This window comes from Emydura macquarii, unplaced genomic scaffold, assembly GCF_026122565.2.
Source record: "Emydura macquarii macquarii isolate MOO-44397 ecotype Brisbane River unplaced genomic scaffold, CSIRO-AGI_Emac_v2 contig_2768, whole genome shotgun sequence".
Classification (NCBI taxonomy): domain Eukaryota; kingdom Metazoa; phylum Chordata; order Testudines; family Chelidae; genus Emydura; species Emydura macquarii.
The window spans coordinates 12,007,798-12,024,794 of NW_027132905.1; the positions used below are offsets into that span (position 1 = coordinate 12,007,798).

A 16,997-nucleotide genomic window follows, 5' to 3' on the forward strand; every position below is an offset into this window, starting at 1 on the left:
AATATTTCTACTTAGAATGTTACATTGTTGAAGGCACAGAAAAGAAGGATGGACCCTCCTCTTGTTGGGACTGTTAATCACACAATGTTTGTAAACCACGTTAAGATCCTCAGATGAAAGGCAGTAGAAAAAGCCAATCAATCATTGTCAGTGCATGAATTACCAGTGCTGATTTGAGTATTTGCTGTAATAATACTGCGGTTGGACTACCCATATTCCTTTGTGTAATCTATTTTAAAGATGTTTTTCTGTATTTCTTTTTTCCTTTTCAATTAATGAAGTGTTTTGTTTCTATGACATTTTATTATATGCATATTATAACAAATCCATCTAGAATTTAACACAGTTGTTGCTACTCTGAACATCAGGGCCATTCTGAATTTTATGGCACCAACAGGGATAGAATTCAGATGCTCCTCCTGCAAAAGCACAGGCCCCTACACCTTGAGCAAAAGGACAATCATGCTTTGGAGGTAAGCACACAGCTATGTACTTCTGATTCCACCCAATAGGGGACAGAGGTGAAGATACATACTAGCCAGCTAATTAAATAAAGACTGCTGTTTTAAAGTATTGTATACACTAGGTGGTTAGGTCTACACCCCCTGCACACAAGGTAATTGTGGCCTGCAGAAGCTTCTGCATTAGGCTGGCATAAGCATAATAGCTAACTATTATTATTAAAAGAAGAGATACGTTAGCCACAGTGATTACTGCAACATCACATCTTTATTACTGCTCCATATCCACGGGAGGATTTAGTCTCTGTTCCGTCTCATAAAAAACCCACACACACAACCCAACAATTATGGCTGTGTGCATGGACCCTGAATTTTCCTTCACTTTCACAGTAAGACTGGCTAGAGTATGGCTACATACATTTTTTTTTTAAATATACATACAAGCATTTGTACTTAGGCTCAAAATTTACCATTCGTGTGAATTTACCATTCATGCCCTCCTAATCCAGATTGCAAAAAACAGACTCTTTCAGAGACCTCTTCTTCACTGCATAAGGTTTTAAAATTTAAACAGACATTAGTCCTGCTTTGTTTGTTTATTTTTAAAGTATATTGAAGCAGAATTCCTGGTCTTTGGCTTCATGTCAGTGAGATTAAGACTTCTGCCAATGAGTACAATCAGATTTTTATTTCTTCATTTAAAATAAAACAAACAAACAAAAAAAAAAACCTAATAGGTGCCGTTCCAGTGGCAGCAGTCCAGCACAATAGTATTTTTCAGCAAATGTTATCTTAAGCTCCAGAATCTAATTTTTCATTTAAAATTAAATTGTCTCTACCCCATACTTTTGCAAAGGCCTCTCAAACTGTGAAGAGAGTGTAAAAAGATAGGAATATCTGCCCAAGTCTACACCCAGCTTGACACAATAGCTCTGAGACATGTGAACTGCATTTCAACTGGGTATTGAATCTGAAGCTTTATTATAATTTAAATATCAACATTATTCAAAAATACTATCAAGGAGAAAACAAAACATCCTAATGGCCTAAAATTTTTTTAACATCTATAGTTAAATGTAACCGCACAGGTTCCTATAACTTAGAAGTGCTTGCAAAAAAAGAAACCAATTTTTGCAGTTTGCTTGTGCATTTAACAACACTGTGTGTTTAGGCAGTTTCTCCCTTGAACGAAAATACGATTATAAACATCAGAGGAAGCAGAAAAAAACCTGAAGAATTATTTTTCTTTGCAATCATTGATTTTAAAAAAAAAATTCCACCTTAACAGAATACCCCTTTTAAATCCTTCATTTTTCAAAAACTCAAGTTGATTATTTTATTGTTGATGAAGCCACACAAGAAATTTGAGAGGAAATTAAGTTGTGAAGATCTGCACAAGCAGCTCTGAGTGACATCTTAAGTGAGTGGAGAGCAGGGTTTGGGAGAATATCTTTTTTTATAAACTCAGTTTGACCCATGAATGAGGGTAGGATGTTCTCTATCATTGCTTTTTTAAAAATGAACTCCTTAAATTAGATAAATTCCTATTTATTAGTGAAAATCCTATCTAAAAATCTTTCACATATAGCCCTCTTATGTGATCTTTATCTTTATGACACCAAAAACCTAAATCCATCTCTCACAAATGTTTAATTTAATAAAGCTCCAAACTAGAAAATCAAGTTGCCTTGGCCTTTTGTTTTTCCATCAGTTGGCAATGTTTCCCCTTGAAATATGACACTTCTCCCGAGGCCATTTTTCCACTAGACTGCATCAATTGCTTCAGTTCAATTAGCAACGGCAGTTTTACTTGTAATGGGGATTAAATCGAGTCTTTTTAAAGCAGTACAGGTCTCAATAACTACTGAGTAAATGTAACAATTTCTAGTTGGTAATCTTTGTAAATTAATGATAATTTGTGTCTACTTTAAAGCTTTGAAAGACAGTAATTAAAAAAATAGCTTTACCTGTAGAATCAAAGTGAAATAAAGACTCCTTTTAATAGCAAATCAAGATTTGAGCTAGTAAGAGTTGGATGGCCGAAAACTGGTCAGGCTGGTGGGTTTTGACCTGTAAGATAAGCTTCTGCAGGCCACAATTACCTTGTATGCAGGGGGTGTAGACCTAACCACCTAGTGCATAAATAAAGACTGCTCTTTTAAAGTATTGTAATTAGCTGGCAAGTACATATCTTCACCTCTGTCCCCTATTGGGTGGAATCAGAAGTAAATAGCTGTGCGCCTACCTCCAAAGCATGATTGTCCTTTTGCTCAAAGTGGTAGGCCATGAAAGGAACTCCCTGAGCTGGAATGTCTAAAGACACAGTACACTACCTCTCATGACTTCTATTCTCCAGTAGTGATTTTGCCAATTAATACTAGACTATCTTCCTTCTGGCTACATCCTTTACATTATCCAACCCCCAGACATGCTTCTCATATGCCTACTAAATGCCCCTGCTCTACTGTGCCACTCACCTAGTGAACCAATGAGGATTTGCTCGCTGATATTCTTGCTCTGAGGAATCACAGATGGTCTGCTGAATCAGAGTAGATAGGGCCTTGAAATCTGCAATATGAAAACAATTGCCAATACTCTTCTCCCATTTTCTAAAGTTATTTTCCTCATTCTCTTCCTTATCAGTAAATCTGCAGTACAGTGGACTTTGCAATGAGTATAAACTTAGCAAACAGTGTTTAATAATTTATTAACTTTTCCCATTAAATGGTACATTCTCTAAGATGACAAACAATCTCCTGGTAGTTTTATTTACAGTCTTCAACATGTTCTGTAATGATTACAGACTAAAACACACAACATACATATTTTCAAACGTTAAATAGAAGCACATTTTATTCAAAAGTAATTCTGCACACTACTTCTTCCATAAAAAATATAAAAAATAGTTTAATTACTATATTTTACCTAAACTAGGATATTTAAGAATTTTCTTTCACATATGATGCCCTCTCCCAAAAAAAGGGAGAAATTGAAAAGGAGACTGCATCACAAATTAAATGACTAATGCCATCTATTTAAATTCACCACAATAGCAAATTAGTTCTATTTAGCAACTTGCAAGAGCTGTCTTGCAGTTTTTGCAGGCTTGTGGTGTTTGTTTGCTGGGGCTTTTTGGCTAACCTGCATCTTCCATTTCTTTTAAAAATGTGCTCAAGCTTGTTATGTAAAAATAATGGACTGAGCCAAATAATCATTTTATACTGCAAATTATAATGCCAGCTACCTTGTGCCCAACAAACATAAATTGGCAATCTTACACTACACAATAATTTTGCAAAAATAGCAAAAGGAAAATATCTTCCTTTTTGGGAACTATATTTAAAGGTGACTCATTTTTTCTTACCAAACTTCCAACGAAAATAGCTTTTTGTCTTTGCTTTGAAAATAGTGCCTCAATTTTATTTATGTTACTACCATTTCTCCAGGTTCTTTGACTCATTCTGTGTGGAAAGCTAAATAAGTTCTGGGGGGAAAAAAACCCACTATGGCCCATCTATCTTTAGAATAAATTTAATTTTATAAAAAAAAAAAAAAAGGCACAAAGATGAAACTCCTAAGCAGCATCAGTTATGATTCGACTCCCACCCCTTGCCCATAACCCTCATCGTATTCCAATGCTGCTGCTGCTAGACACATTCTTTGTCTCAGAGAATGTTATAGTTCCATGAACTCAGGAAACAGGCAAAGTTGAAAAGACTAACTAAAGCTTTGTACAGTACAAACAGCATATTGATCTCTAACAAATTAGCACTAATAGAAGTTTTATGTTGCAATTAATCCTTGACCTGGAAATCTCAGGAAAAGCCATTTGAAAAAAGCTCATCAGCAAAGTATTAATATATTTGTCAGCAAAGGGATGGAAGTCACCCTCTGTACAATTCTGTGGATTCAGTATAGCCAGATAATGGTAATGCTATTTGAGTACTATGCAGCCAATCATGTTAGAAACTCTTATTCCTCTTCCTCCCCAACTAGTTTACAGGATTTTCTATAACATAAACAAAGCAGCTGTAAACAGAGGGTCAGTATATGATGTACACAGCACAATCTGAAACAAGAAAGTTCTGCTCTCTGGCATGTAAACATTAGGATTACTGGACCTTAGCTCATATAAACAGATCTGACGACAGATTTTTAAACTGAAAAAAGTAAAAATTTTCCATTAAAGGATTAACCACAAAAATACTCTTTCAATAAATCTCACTTGCCATTTAATACCTTTTTATGTCCTATGAACTAATATGTAAAACACTTAGAAAGTTTTAAACTGTAGAAATTTTAACCAGTTAAACTGTTTGGCAAGAACGTATTCAAAACCTCCTTAGAGAATGACATTATCGTTCACGAATACCAGTCCTACATTGTCACTGAACATGGCACCATACTATTTCTTCTTTTTTTTCTTCGGTGGCTCATCATCAGAGCTGCTGTCTGTGCTGGTGGTGCTGCTACTGGAGGAACTAGAATCTGACTCAAAGTCTGAGGAAGAGGAAGAACTACTTGAAGATGGGGAGGATGAGGAAGTGGAGGAGCTTTCGTCACTGTCGCTGTCATCAGAAGAAGAAGAGGTAGAAGAATCTTCACTCTCCAATGAAGAATCACTAGCTGAACTGATACTGCTATTGCTGCTGGAACTGGTCACGCTCTTAGATCTGCAAGAAAATACGAAAAGGACAGATGAGAGATTCTCTTCCCAGTACAGTGGTCACTGAACAAAACTGCTGGAGATACAACTACAAAACAATGTTCATTACAATCTTACTTTTACAAGCTCAAAACATTCACCATGTAGGCTTAAATTTTCCAGAAGCGACTCTGTCCAAAGGTGATATTTCCCCCCCTTTCTTGCTTCTATTTTGAACAAACACCCTTCAGTCATTTGATTAATGGGACAGTGTAATACACACTTCCCCACTGTAGAACAAAACAGAACTACAGGAGAAAAAGCAAAGATTTGAAACTTGGTGTGGGTATCATCCTTACTAAGGATTGGGGTCTTTGTTTGGTTAGAGCATGAAAAGGGGAATAAAAGTTTTAAGTGATGGGAAAAAATGACTTTGGGCAACTATTAAAATTTTATAAAAGCTTAATGAAGATCTATTCCTTTGACACATTATTGAACATGCTCTCTGGGAGAAATTCTGGCCCCACTGAAGTCAATGGGAGTTTTACCATTGGGGCCAGAATTTCACACAAGGACTGCTTCTCCCAACCTACTGATGGAAAAGGAATCCAAGGTACCCACCACTACAGTAATGTTTTGTGGGAAGGAGATTTTAATCATCTCACTGAAACTTTCAGAAAAGCAATCCTTTAAAATACCTTTATCAAGGTCAAGAAAAAAAACATGAATATGGGGGAAAATATCATATAGCCCTGCATGCTCTGCCATTTTTCTGAATGAATATTCTGTAAGCTCCACGCTTCAGTTTTCATTTTTAAAAATCAGTATTTTCCCAGCAAGATGTAGCTAGTGCAGATGCACTACTGCTCATAAGCAGTTTGAGAGCTTGGTATGTACAATGATGCGTAAGTGCCAAAAATTAACAACAACACAGGTTTTCCTAAGATACCTGAGCTAAAAATCAAACATGCTAGCTCACCTTGCTCCCATTCCATGCAGTTAACTGAATGTTGTCCCTAACTGGTACCATGTAAAGTGCTAGAAGTATTAAGCATAGGGTTCTCTATTTTTCCAAAAAAGAAAATGAAATGCAATCATAACATTAAGGGTGCTCAGTTGAAAATCACTAAGTCAGGAAATTAATAAAATAAGGTTATAACAACTATATTAACTTTGCCTCATTATGCACGCACAGTTGTGTCAAATTGCCATAGATGTGTTATGATGTTTTGAGCCATTAACATCTTAACATACATCTGTTATCTGTATTTTTCCCCTGAAACAACTGTTTTTTCTATTGAGGGCAGTTTATTGACAGCTGCTCAGGAAGGAATCTCCAGAAAATAAGCTAATAAAAGCCGCATCTTAAAGTGGTATTTGGAATCATTAGGACTGATTGCTACATAGGCAGTAGAGTGGACATTTGAAGATACTACCTAATAGCTATCCCCTTGAGAGGAAAAATTTTGGGGGAGAAGGCAAGGGCCAGGGATAAGAAGCAGGAAGTCAGCAACTTGCTTTCAGAAGGTGACATAATATATAGTCTGTTGGCCTGGTTACAAAAGGGGGATGAATTGTTGGGGCAGATAAAGAAATTTACTTCGTTGGACCAGGAAGAGATACACACATGGTTTAAGTAGTATAAGAAAAGTAACTTTTACATCATGCTTTAGACTTTTTTTCATATTTTGTAAAACAATCTTTCTCACTGCCATATGATGCTGTCTGCAGTATCTGCATAGATATTTTGATTTTGAAACTCCATTTCAATAATACATAAAAACTCATTTTATTGATATAAGGCAACCTGAATCAGATCTCTGATACTGCACACTGGATACAACTACAGATAAGTGCCTCAGAATAAGCAGCACACTTGTGGATTAGAGGAAGCAGAATCAGCCAGAGTATAGTGTCTTGGGGTTTGCAATCTACCTTCCAAAAGAGTGCCATGAGGGAGGTGGTGAGGGCTAGTGTGGGCACAAGGAAGCCCAATGCTACCTGAAATTTATGGGACACAGTTACAGGAGTTTTGTCATTTTGTATTTTTCAGGTTAAGCCTGTAGCAATGCTGCTGGAACCTTAACTTTTGCACCTCTTAACTTCAGGATTTTAAATATACAACAACATGCTGTGTTGAATATTTTTGCATTTAATACTTCCTAGTGCATAGCGTGGTGCCTTATATGCAAATAAATGATGACTGTGGTTGGATCTGAGGAGGCATATAACACATGAGAAAACAATTCAAACCAAGAATGCATAATGTTTTAAACACGATCTGCAATGAAAAAAATGGGTTTGTCAATGTAAAAAATAAAGTCTAAAAGATTGTTGCCAAAATAAAAGGATGTATTTAATAAAACACATCGCCTCTTCAGCTGAGCTGAAACCTCACCAAGAAATCCATAGGTAAATTCAGTCTTGACATTCTTGATATTCTATAGTAAATACAGTCTTTTTTAAAAAGCCTTTCTGGCCTCTTTACTTATCATAAAGATGCAAAGAAAAGGGCATGAGCCCAACATTTAAAAATCCTTTGCAGGTCTCTTTGAAGGAGGGATTTTGAGACAGAAGGCATTCTCCAAAGTGGATTATGGGTGACTGTTCCAATCAAAGCAGAGCAGCAATAAAGGAGGCACTAAGCCAGAAATGGGAGAAGACAGTTAGGCCATATTTCCAGTAGGGATTTTCACACAAAAATGTTGCTCGCAGATACTGAACCCATGATAGCACCAGTGGCAGCCTTATAAGAAAGTTATAGCTAGAAAGCTTCTGGAATTTTTTATAGTAAGACAATAATTAAACTGGTCTAACTGTGAGCTCCCAGCCGTGCTAGCACTGCTTCAGAAGACCTAGTATTAATGTTGGTGATAGTTTTGTTTGGCTGGGTTTGTTTTGTTTATAGTCACTAGACAAACTTTTAGAGCGAGATGGCAGTTAGGAATGGGGAGAAGAGAAAGAAGAGCAAGATGGGGAGAAGGAACTATTATAAATTGGAAAACAGTAGCCAATTACTGCAGTTATTTGAAATACAAATTATGTCCTCCTACCCAAAGTAAGGGAATTTTTTGCTACGAAAGGGAAAAATATGTAGAGAAGGGAAGATCAAAGAGGAAAAAAGTGAAGACAAAGAATTAGAGGGTGAGAGGTTTGGAGAAACTTCCGATGCTCATAGCACAACCACTTAAAGGAGGCCAAAGGCAGCAAACAAAAAATCCTTCATTTGCAATTTATATTAAATTATAATATATATAATACTATATATTTCTACTATAATTTCTACTATATTTCTACAGTTTCCCCACACACCCTCTTCCAAATTACCCACTGCCATAGTAAGTGCAATATCATGCACTGGAACAGCTTCAAAATTTTAATCTTTTCCCACATACCTTTTTTTCTTGTTCTTCCTTTCTGCAGTACTTTCTCCAGTTCTAATTAAGGGGGGGGAAAAACAATGGCTTTGATTAATGCAGTGGGAAAAATTAAATAAATAGGTGCACAGTGGAGTTGAGGTTTATAATAGAAAATCAGCATCCCACTGGCAGAAAAGTAAACAATGGTTTGTAATGACTAAAGTTTACTTGGCATTATCCACTTTCAGCCATTTTTTTCAACCCAAGAGGAAAACATTCTCTACAGCTTAAAAAAAGTTGTTGCATTTTACCCGTCTAAACATTTTTTTGTTTTTGTTTTAAGTATGCCACACTGTTACTTTCTGCTAAGGGTTCTCTACATTAAAGTGACACTTTCAGTTTGAAAAGATGTGTACAAGCTTTCTTTACCTAATCTCTCAAATTATTAAAACTAAGTTTTCAAAATCTAATGTAGTTGTCATCATTTATGCTCTTCATGCACTTCTCTCCTGTATAATAGAAAGAAAACAGTCCATTTTTATTCATGATATCTAGCTATTTCACTTTCAGATTCTCACGCATTCACACACTGATGGAAAGTTTGGGTTGCAAACACTGCAGGGAAATGCTAGTTTAACAAAATACTTTCCTTTGTAATTAAAAAAAAATCCCATGGAGCGATTTCTGTTGGTATTAACTTTTGTGAAAACATTTCTGCAAAATATCAGTGTTAGGCCAATTTTGACCTGACTGTTCCCCTTTCACTTCATATGGCCATATCATGTTCGCAGCCACCAGCAGAAGTACACCACAAAGACCTCTATTCAGCATAGCATTTAAGTATGTAATTAATTCCATCCCTAATCGGGGAGGTGCAGTGTCTGAGGGCTTGTCTACACTTACCTCCAAGATTAGGCAGCAGTCGACCGGAGTCATGCAAGCTATGCAAAAAACTTGCATAACTCCCGTCGACTTCTCTGCTTCTGTTCTGCGCGCCGTCTTCACTGTACTGCGCCGACAGGAACACAGCGCTACGCCACTAGAGAAGGTGGTCTTACTACGTCGATTTCTGGATCAACTGAGCGGGTCTTCACCGACCGCTCAGTCGATCCAGAGAAATCAATCTGACGGCGGCGAATTTGCCACTGTCAGTGAAGATGTAGAATGAGTGATTAATGTCCTCAGACACAATCCTGAAGATCCTGGGTTTGAGTCTCACTCAATTTCACATTGAAAGGTTACCTCTAGTCACCCAGCTGAACATCTTTGATGTGATGCTGGCCACATCACTCCCTTGTATACCATTGACTATGAAACTGATGTGCCTTAACCACAGCTCGATGAGCTGTTGGCTCCAGGGAACTTTTGACTTGACTAATCAGGAAAGCATTTAAGCATATGTTTAACTTTAAACATGTATTTATGTCCAGTTTGACATGCACTGGACTTAAGTGCTTTCCTAAAAAGGGATTCTTTCCTTAATCAATGCCTAATATTGGGAGCCAACTTAGATAAATAGAAGCAAAAATTATTCTTGGTTTTTACAGTTCAGTTGCTCACATTTCACTTAAAAGATAAACAGAAATGGATTTTACTTAGAGAATAGAGCGCATCCATAGAGATTCCAAAAGAGTGTGTGTGTGGGGAGAGGGGGTTTGGCTTAAATGTAATATTTTAATGAAATTGCAGTAGGTAACATCAAGGAGAATGAAGACTTGCCTACTTTCACATAGACCTGCAAAATGCATGAGCATATTGCAAGGTATTAAGCATTCCCACACACCTGGTAAAATGTCATGGGTCTGTTGTAAGAGGAGTGCTTTCCTCACATAATCCCCAGTAGCTATGCAGAGGGTTCAGTGAACTACAAATCATGAGCTCACAAATTCTAATCCCAACTCTTTTACTGATTGTTTTCCATATTTTCGTGCACACCACAACCTTTACTAATCAGGGCCTTGTGCTCCATCTTAGGTGAGGCATTTATCATTCATCCATTTTACAGTAGGCAGAGCTGGGAATAGAACCCTTCAGAAGAAAGGGCCCAGATTATGTGTTTGCCTAACCCATGATAGCAGTGTGGATTCTTTGTCCCACTCTACTGGCTGACCCAGACAGAAGTTTATTAGTCTGCTACTGCCTCCATACTAATGTGTATTGTCCTGTAGCTCAAGTAGTAGAAGTTCATTCTTTTAAATCCAAAACTCCCAGGTTCAAGCTCTGCAAATGATCCAAACAGAGCCACTATTACACTTGGTTATGCAATCTCTATTATACCATACTCAGCTCCCAAAGCCAGCAACAAAAATCAGGAATCCTGATACCCTACATTTACAAGCAGTTGTCTAACCCAATAATAAAGTGTGCTGTCTCCCCCTCTACAATCTGCTCCACAAGGGGGTTAACAGTAAGCTTTTCCCTACCAGTTACTCCTATTATAGATATGGTGGAAGTCTATGGCATAAATCTGAAAGTTGTGGGATCAAACCTGTGTTGTTTTATTATTGCCTCACTACTGCCCTATAGATAAACCAAGGTATTAATTCACCAGGGATACATAAGCATTAAATCAACACTCCTCCCTTACACAGAATCACATAGCTGGAATCTGTGCTGGTATGCAAATTAGTTACAAATATGAAAAAATAGGTAATTTGCACATGTCACAAGGAGTTGCACAGAACTTGGCAACTAATGGAATGAAACCTTTCAAGCCTCCATTTGGTACTGTAGTTATGTCATCATGCACTATAGACAAGCCAGAGTGTCTGCCAGCAGGATGTTGATGAGATGCTAAACGCCTCAGCTTTGTAATACACAAAACGTATTACATTTTTAAACAAGCTGCAATTCAGTTTTACTCTTTAAGAATGTTACAGCAACTTTTTTATAATTTTTAGAAGTCTTTACAATTCTCTTTCCATTGTCTTCACTAAGAACATTATTTACAGTTTTTAAAGTATATTTAAATTTCATTCTTACTTCACTTCCTTCCCTCACTCCAACTATTGTACAGTATTTGATGCCTAACAAGTACCAGCAAGGAAATATGTCCCAAATGTTGCATCAAAACTGGAATAAGTTTTAATGTTAAAAGTACAGTCATTTTGTCTTAGAGGGCTTCATAATCAGAATTATTACTTCATATTAAAGTTCCTCCATTTTAGGTCACACAATCTCCATCCAGTCAATAACTATTAACTAACTAGAAGGATCATAATGCAAAACTATTTTGCCATATTACCCACTCTTGGACAACTGAACTTGTCTGTCAGTGCAAGGCTATATTAGATATACAGTTACTCCACTAAAAAAAAAAAAAAAAAAAAAAAAGCTACATTTGTCAAAAAATGAAGATGTTAAGACTAAGAGTGACTAACTCTAGCCCTTGTAAATATGTATTGCTTTTACAACTATATTGTTCTATGTAGCTTTTTATATGAAATGCCCTAGGTTTTTGTTGGTGGTTTTTTTTGTTTGTTTTTTAAAAGACAAAAGTCCAAAAAATTTACTATGTGCATAGGGCATAACATAAGTGAAACAGATTTTGTATTTCATTATGCTGAAATTATATACCCCAATCAAGTTTCTTAAAAAAAAAAAAACAACACCACAACCTGACAGTCATCACATCCCCCTCTTCTCTAGAACACTGAGATATTTAAAAAGTGCTTCTGCTAAAAAAAAAATTGTGAGTGCACCACCTATGATTTTCAAACACTCATAACTGCCAAATCAAAGCCAGTTTTTACTGCACCACTGAAAAGCGCATCTCATCAAGGATTAGCCTCATACCAAGTTTCACCTTCCTAACACCAAATTATTTCCGTGTTAAACCTTTTTTAAAAAAAATAGTTGAAAAATTTTTATAAGAAAATATTTTCTGCCACATTGCCCATGTTTTTAAAAATTGCTGAACCATTTTTTGCTCAAACTTTAAAAGAAAATTAACCCTTATGTGGAGACCTTACACAGAAAATTTCAGCCCCAAAAGAATAGAGATTCAGAAAGTCATAAACAACCGACAAAGGGAAAGATAGGGTTAGAATGAAATTGCTTACCATACCTTAAATCCTTGGGCTTCACTTGGCCAATGACATTAAACAACGTGTTGTCAACCCTGCTTAAAACAAGTCTACACAACACAAAGTTCAACACACGAGCAGCCATTAGTTCTTGCCTGTGCTAGTTTTTCTACCACTGTTACCAATAGTGAGTACCCTTGCTACTCAGTATATGATAACAGCTAGGATGGTCAACATAAAAATTATGAAATATCCCTTTATGTTCAACATTTTGGAAAGCTCAGTTCATTATATTACTTCATTTTCTCTCTGAAGGCACTTTTGATTAAAAGGATGAAATGTTTGAGTGCTGAATTCTTCTTCACTTCGAGAAACAACTAAATTCTATCTAGTGGCCACAAGAATTAAGTGATGTCACACTTCAGATTAAGGCGAAGTCCAATTTGGTTATTTCTGGTTGGTTGCAGGTATCACCCACCCAGGTGTCTCAGATGTCAAAATTGCAAAGCATGCAAGTCTTTTAATCCAATGAGATGTATCCCCTGATATTTTTAGGAATAAAGAATTGGCAATATATATGAATATGTGTTTTGCTCACTTATTTCTTTTTATTCTTCAAAACTAAATACAAGGAAAAACTGCTCGATACAGTGTTAATGTATCACCTATATTTTTGTATGTGCACACATTTATGGGTAGACTGCAAAAATGGACACATCACATACTTTTCTAATTATGCTTACAGTCTCTACACTAAGAAAGTTGTACACAAATTGTTTTCTAAGCTCCACATAAATATGTAGTAAAGTAAGTCGTCAAGATGCCCAGAAAACAATGCTCCATTACTTAAAGGTCCCATTACTTAGACTTTATTCTAATGACCCATTTGTGTTTTAAAAACCTGTTTGACCTATGTTATAACAGGGAGAGGCTGACAAAATAACTTGTGGATACTGTGGGATACAAATACATGTATATATTCTGATGTACATAACTATTAATGTTAACGGGAGTTACACAGACAGACTACGGAGAATGAACACAAAAAAACCCACAAAGAAAACTGACCACAATACTACAATCTTCCAAACACAGTCTTCTCATACTTCTGCTAATGGTTTTTAAGCTTTAGCCCAGCTGACCTTACCTTTGTTGCAACAATAGTCTGTTTTCTTTTTCCTTCAGAGCTTTTGCTAATTCCACTGTCCTTGATGGTCTATGTAGATATTTTCTTTTTCCTGTACATTCATACGTCCAGTGTCCAAACTCTAAACACTTCTGACACCTCACATGCTGCTTGTTTGCCTCCCTATAAAAATACAGAATTTTCTTAAGAACAGATTTGGATTTAAAATTGGGATATTTAAGTACAATCAACACTATTATTGAAAAATTACATGGTGCATTTTAGCATACCAGTTCTAAAACAAATGTGTGTCTTTAATTTGAGCTTCAACTATCTGCCTGTATTTATTGGTGCTTTAGCTTTGATATGACTCAGGTCAGAAAAATCCTGCATTTCACTGTGGCTCCAGATAAGCGCGCACACATGCCTGATGTAATCAATTGCAGGATTGGAGCTTTTGTGATTACTGTAATGTTCCTGTATCAATTATTTATCAGAATGAACAAAAAGACACTTTTCTTTTCCAGAACTGGAGCTCTCAAGTCTTCCTTTCTGCTGAAGTGGTAAAGACTAAACTACGCTTAGCACTTGGTTGACATATTGGCAAGTGGTGTGTGGACAGCGTTTTAGTTTAGTAACTCCTACTGGATGGCCTCTCTTTCTATCTTTCCTCACTCTGCTGAGAGTTCATAAATTTCCCATCCCCTTCAGAATTTAAAATTCATAAGCAACTATTAAAGAGTTTGAAGAAAAGGGGAAGTGAAGGAATTCTTAAGTTTCGGCCAGAGAGCAAAGGGAACTCAATTATTGAAAACACAATTCTCGCCTCAACCTAACTGGCAAATCTTTTGGCAGCATATTTTATATTCCTGCATCAACTTCTGGAAATATGGTTACATAAATATAAAATGTTAGTAAATTGTACTCAATGTTACAATCTCAGAAGAATTTGCACCTGCCTCCATAGCTTTATCAAACAAGCACCTAAAATCTGTTCCAATCCATTGAGTCAGTTTGTTGCAACATTTTGGGCAGCCAATTTTTCAAATCATTCTATTGTAATACCATCATTTCACTAGTTTTTCAGTCATCATAGTCTGTCAGGTCAGACCCGAATTCCTGGTGTAAATAATAAGCAGAATATTTTTTGAATTTTTGAAGGGAAAAAAACAAAACAAGCCTGTTTAACCTCTTTGTTTATTGGGTCACTGGCTGTAAACTAATGATACTTAGCTATCTCACACTGATAGTGAAATACTTCATTTGTTAACATTTGTAAAGAGCTTTGAAATCCTCAGATGCAAGGAGCTAGAAAAGTGAAACATTTATTATTCCTGTAATGTCCAGTTCTAGCGGTTCTGTACCATGGTTAAGTTAATCTTTCAAACTACATTATAGAATTTGTTTTTAGAAATCAATGAACAGCAGGCCTCTCCCAGTTCACAGTCAGCACAGACAGGCTAGATCTTCCTCGGATGAAGGACTTCATTATCCAGTCCAATGAAAGATTTACAACTTAACAAGGAGAAAAACCTGCTCTCAGGCTGTAGCCCTGTAACCGTGGAACCGTCCCCCCACAGGGGGGCTACATTCCGGAGCTGCAAGGTGGACGTCAGGCACCTAAGGAGCTGTGGGGATGAGGGGTCCTGTACACATGCAATGCATTATCTACTGCCCCTCGCTACCTACGCCACGGCCCCGGGCATACGTGACAGGCCCGGCCCCTGCCGTCACCGCTACCCGCCCTCTTGAGGGCTTGCTCCACAACCAACTTGCAGCTCTCCCGGCTGTATTAAGGCTGCAGTTCTCCTCCCCGCACATCTCCTGAGGCGTCCCACGCACACGGGCACCACCGAATCCACCGGGACTCCCCTCCGAGACGCACCTTCCCAGGAGCGCCCACCTCTCTGAGGCTGCCCCCTTCTCCAAGACAATCCTCCTCTCCCCTGCCCACGGGACCCCGCTTCTCTCGGGCTGCCACAGGAGGCTATGCCCCTCGGGGATCCGCTGTCTCCAGGGCCCCTCCCTTAGCCCCCAGCCCGGGCCACTCACGCCTGCCGCCGAGCGATGAGTCGGTGCATGGGAGTCGCCATCTTAGCCCCTCGCCAGGGGAAGTGATGGGCCCGCCTCCAGGCCGCCGCGCTGCATGCTGGGCAATTCCCCCCTCCTCCTCCTTCTCCATTGGGGGAGAAGCCGGCAGCTGCCTGCCACTGCCACAGAGAGAGAGAGGCGTCAGGAGCCTAGAGAGGCCGCGCGCTGAGGCCCGTCCTCCAGCTTGTCTCCACTCCTCTGGAGGGATGGGGGAAGGGACAGCGCAGTGCTTGCGCTAGCGCAGCAGCGAGCGGCCTGAGTGCCCCTCTTCGGCGTTCCTGCGGAGCGCTGTGCTGGTCTGGGGCCTAACCTCCTCCTCCTCCCCCCCGGCCTCCAGACCTTCCTTGGGCCATGTACATGTCTGGCCGCCTCCCGGCTCGACCCGTTCCCACAAGGCGACCCCCACTGCCTGGCCTTCTCTTATTCTCCTGTACCCGTGGGTGTGCAGGGTGGTGCTCGCCCACCAGTTTCTACCATTTATTTCCATCTTGCGCTGGTCTCTTCAGGCTTCTGAGTGTCACACTGATGGATCTGGCCTAACATTGCCGTAGGTCACCCTCTTTCTCTTCCCAGGAGGTTTCCACGTTCTCACTGGCCATGGAAGAGCAGCCTCTCCTAATATGCCCATCCTTCATCTTCTTACCCTGCTTGATGGTTTAGCTTGACTTGCTCTGCGGGGAATTTCTGATGTTGGAAGAAACCCTTTCCAGTAGACTCTGAAGGTCACCTGCAGGCATTTACTTTGGAATGAGTTAACCGTATCAATCTCAGCTGAGCCATGGAAATCTACAACCCCATAAAGGAGGACAGACATTTTGCCAATGTTACAAAATTATATTTTTGCATCAGTTGCTTCTCAAAGAAGTGTAGGACTGGAAGGGACCTTAATAGGTCATATAGTCCAGTCCCCTGCACTCGAGGCAGGACTAAGCAATAACTAGACCATTCCTGACAGGCGTTTGTCTAACCTGTTCTTAAAAACCTCCAGTGACTGAGACTTCACAATCTCCCTAGGCAATTTGTTCCATTGCTTAACTAACCTGACAGGAAGTTTTTCTTAAATCTCCAACCAAAACCTCCCTTGTAGCAATTTAAGCCCATGCTACTTTTCTGCCTCATTTCAAGTTAATGAAAACTGTGTGCTGCTTCTGATATTTGTTGCTCGATATCTAACATAATTGTACATCTCACTTCCTAGATAAGTAAAATGACTTACTCCTTCTAGTGTGTCTTTGTCCACTCTGATGGTTATTTTGGGGGCATTGGCGGCTATATATTTTGTCTTTTCTT

The 16,997-nt window shown here is 38.5% G+C and overlaps 1 protein-coding gene across 1 annotated transcript; it reads right to left on the bottom strand.

The window, feature by feature from the left end:
- Positions 1-3,151: 3,151 nt before the first annotated feature.
- On the bottom strand, positions 3,152-15,912 carry ZCCHC10 (zinc finger CCHC-type containing 10). Its single transcript, XM_067566774.1, has 4 exons — positions 15,669-15,912; positions 13,638-13,799; positions 8,502-8,543; positions 3,152-5,134 (listed from the first exon to the last, which is right to left on the bottom strand). Exons 1-4 carry the CDS (start codon positions 15,707-15,709, stop codon positions 4,867-4,869), a joined length of 513 nt encoding a protein of 170 aa, XP_067422875.1. The 5' UTR covers positions 15,710-15,912; the 3' UTR covers positions 3,152-4,866.
- Positions 15,913-16,997: the final 1,085 nt, after the last annotated feature.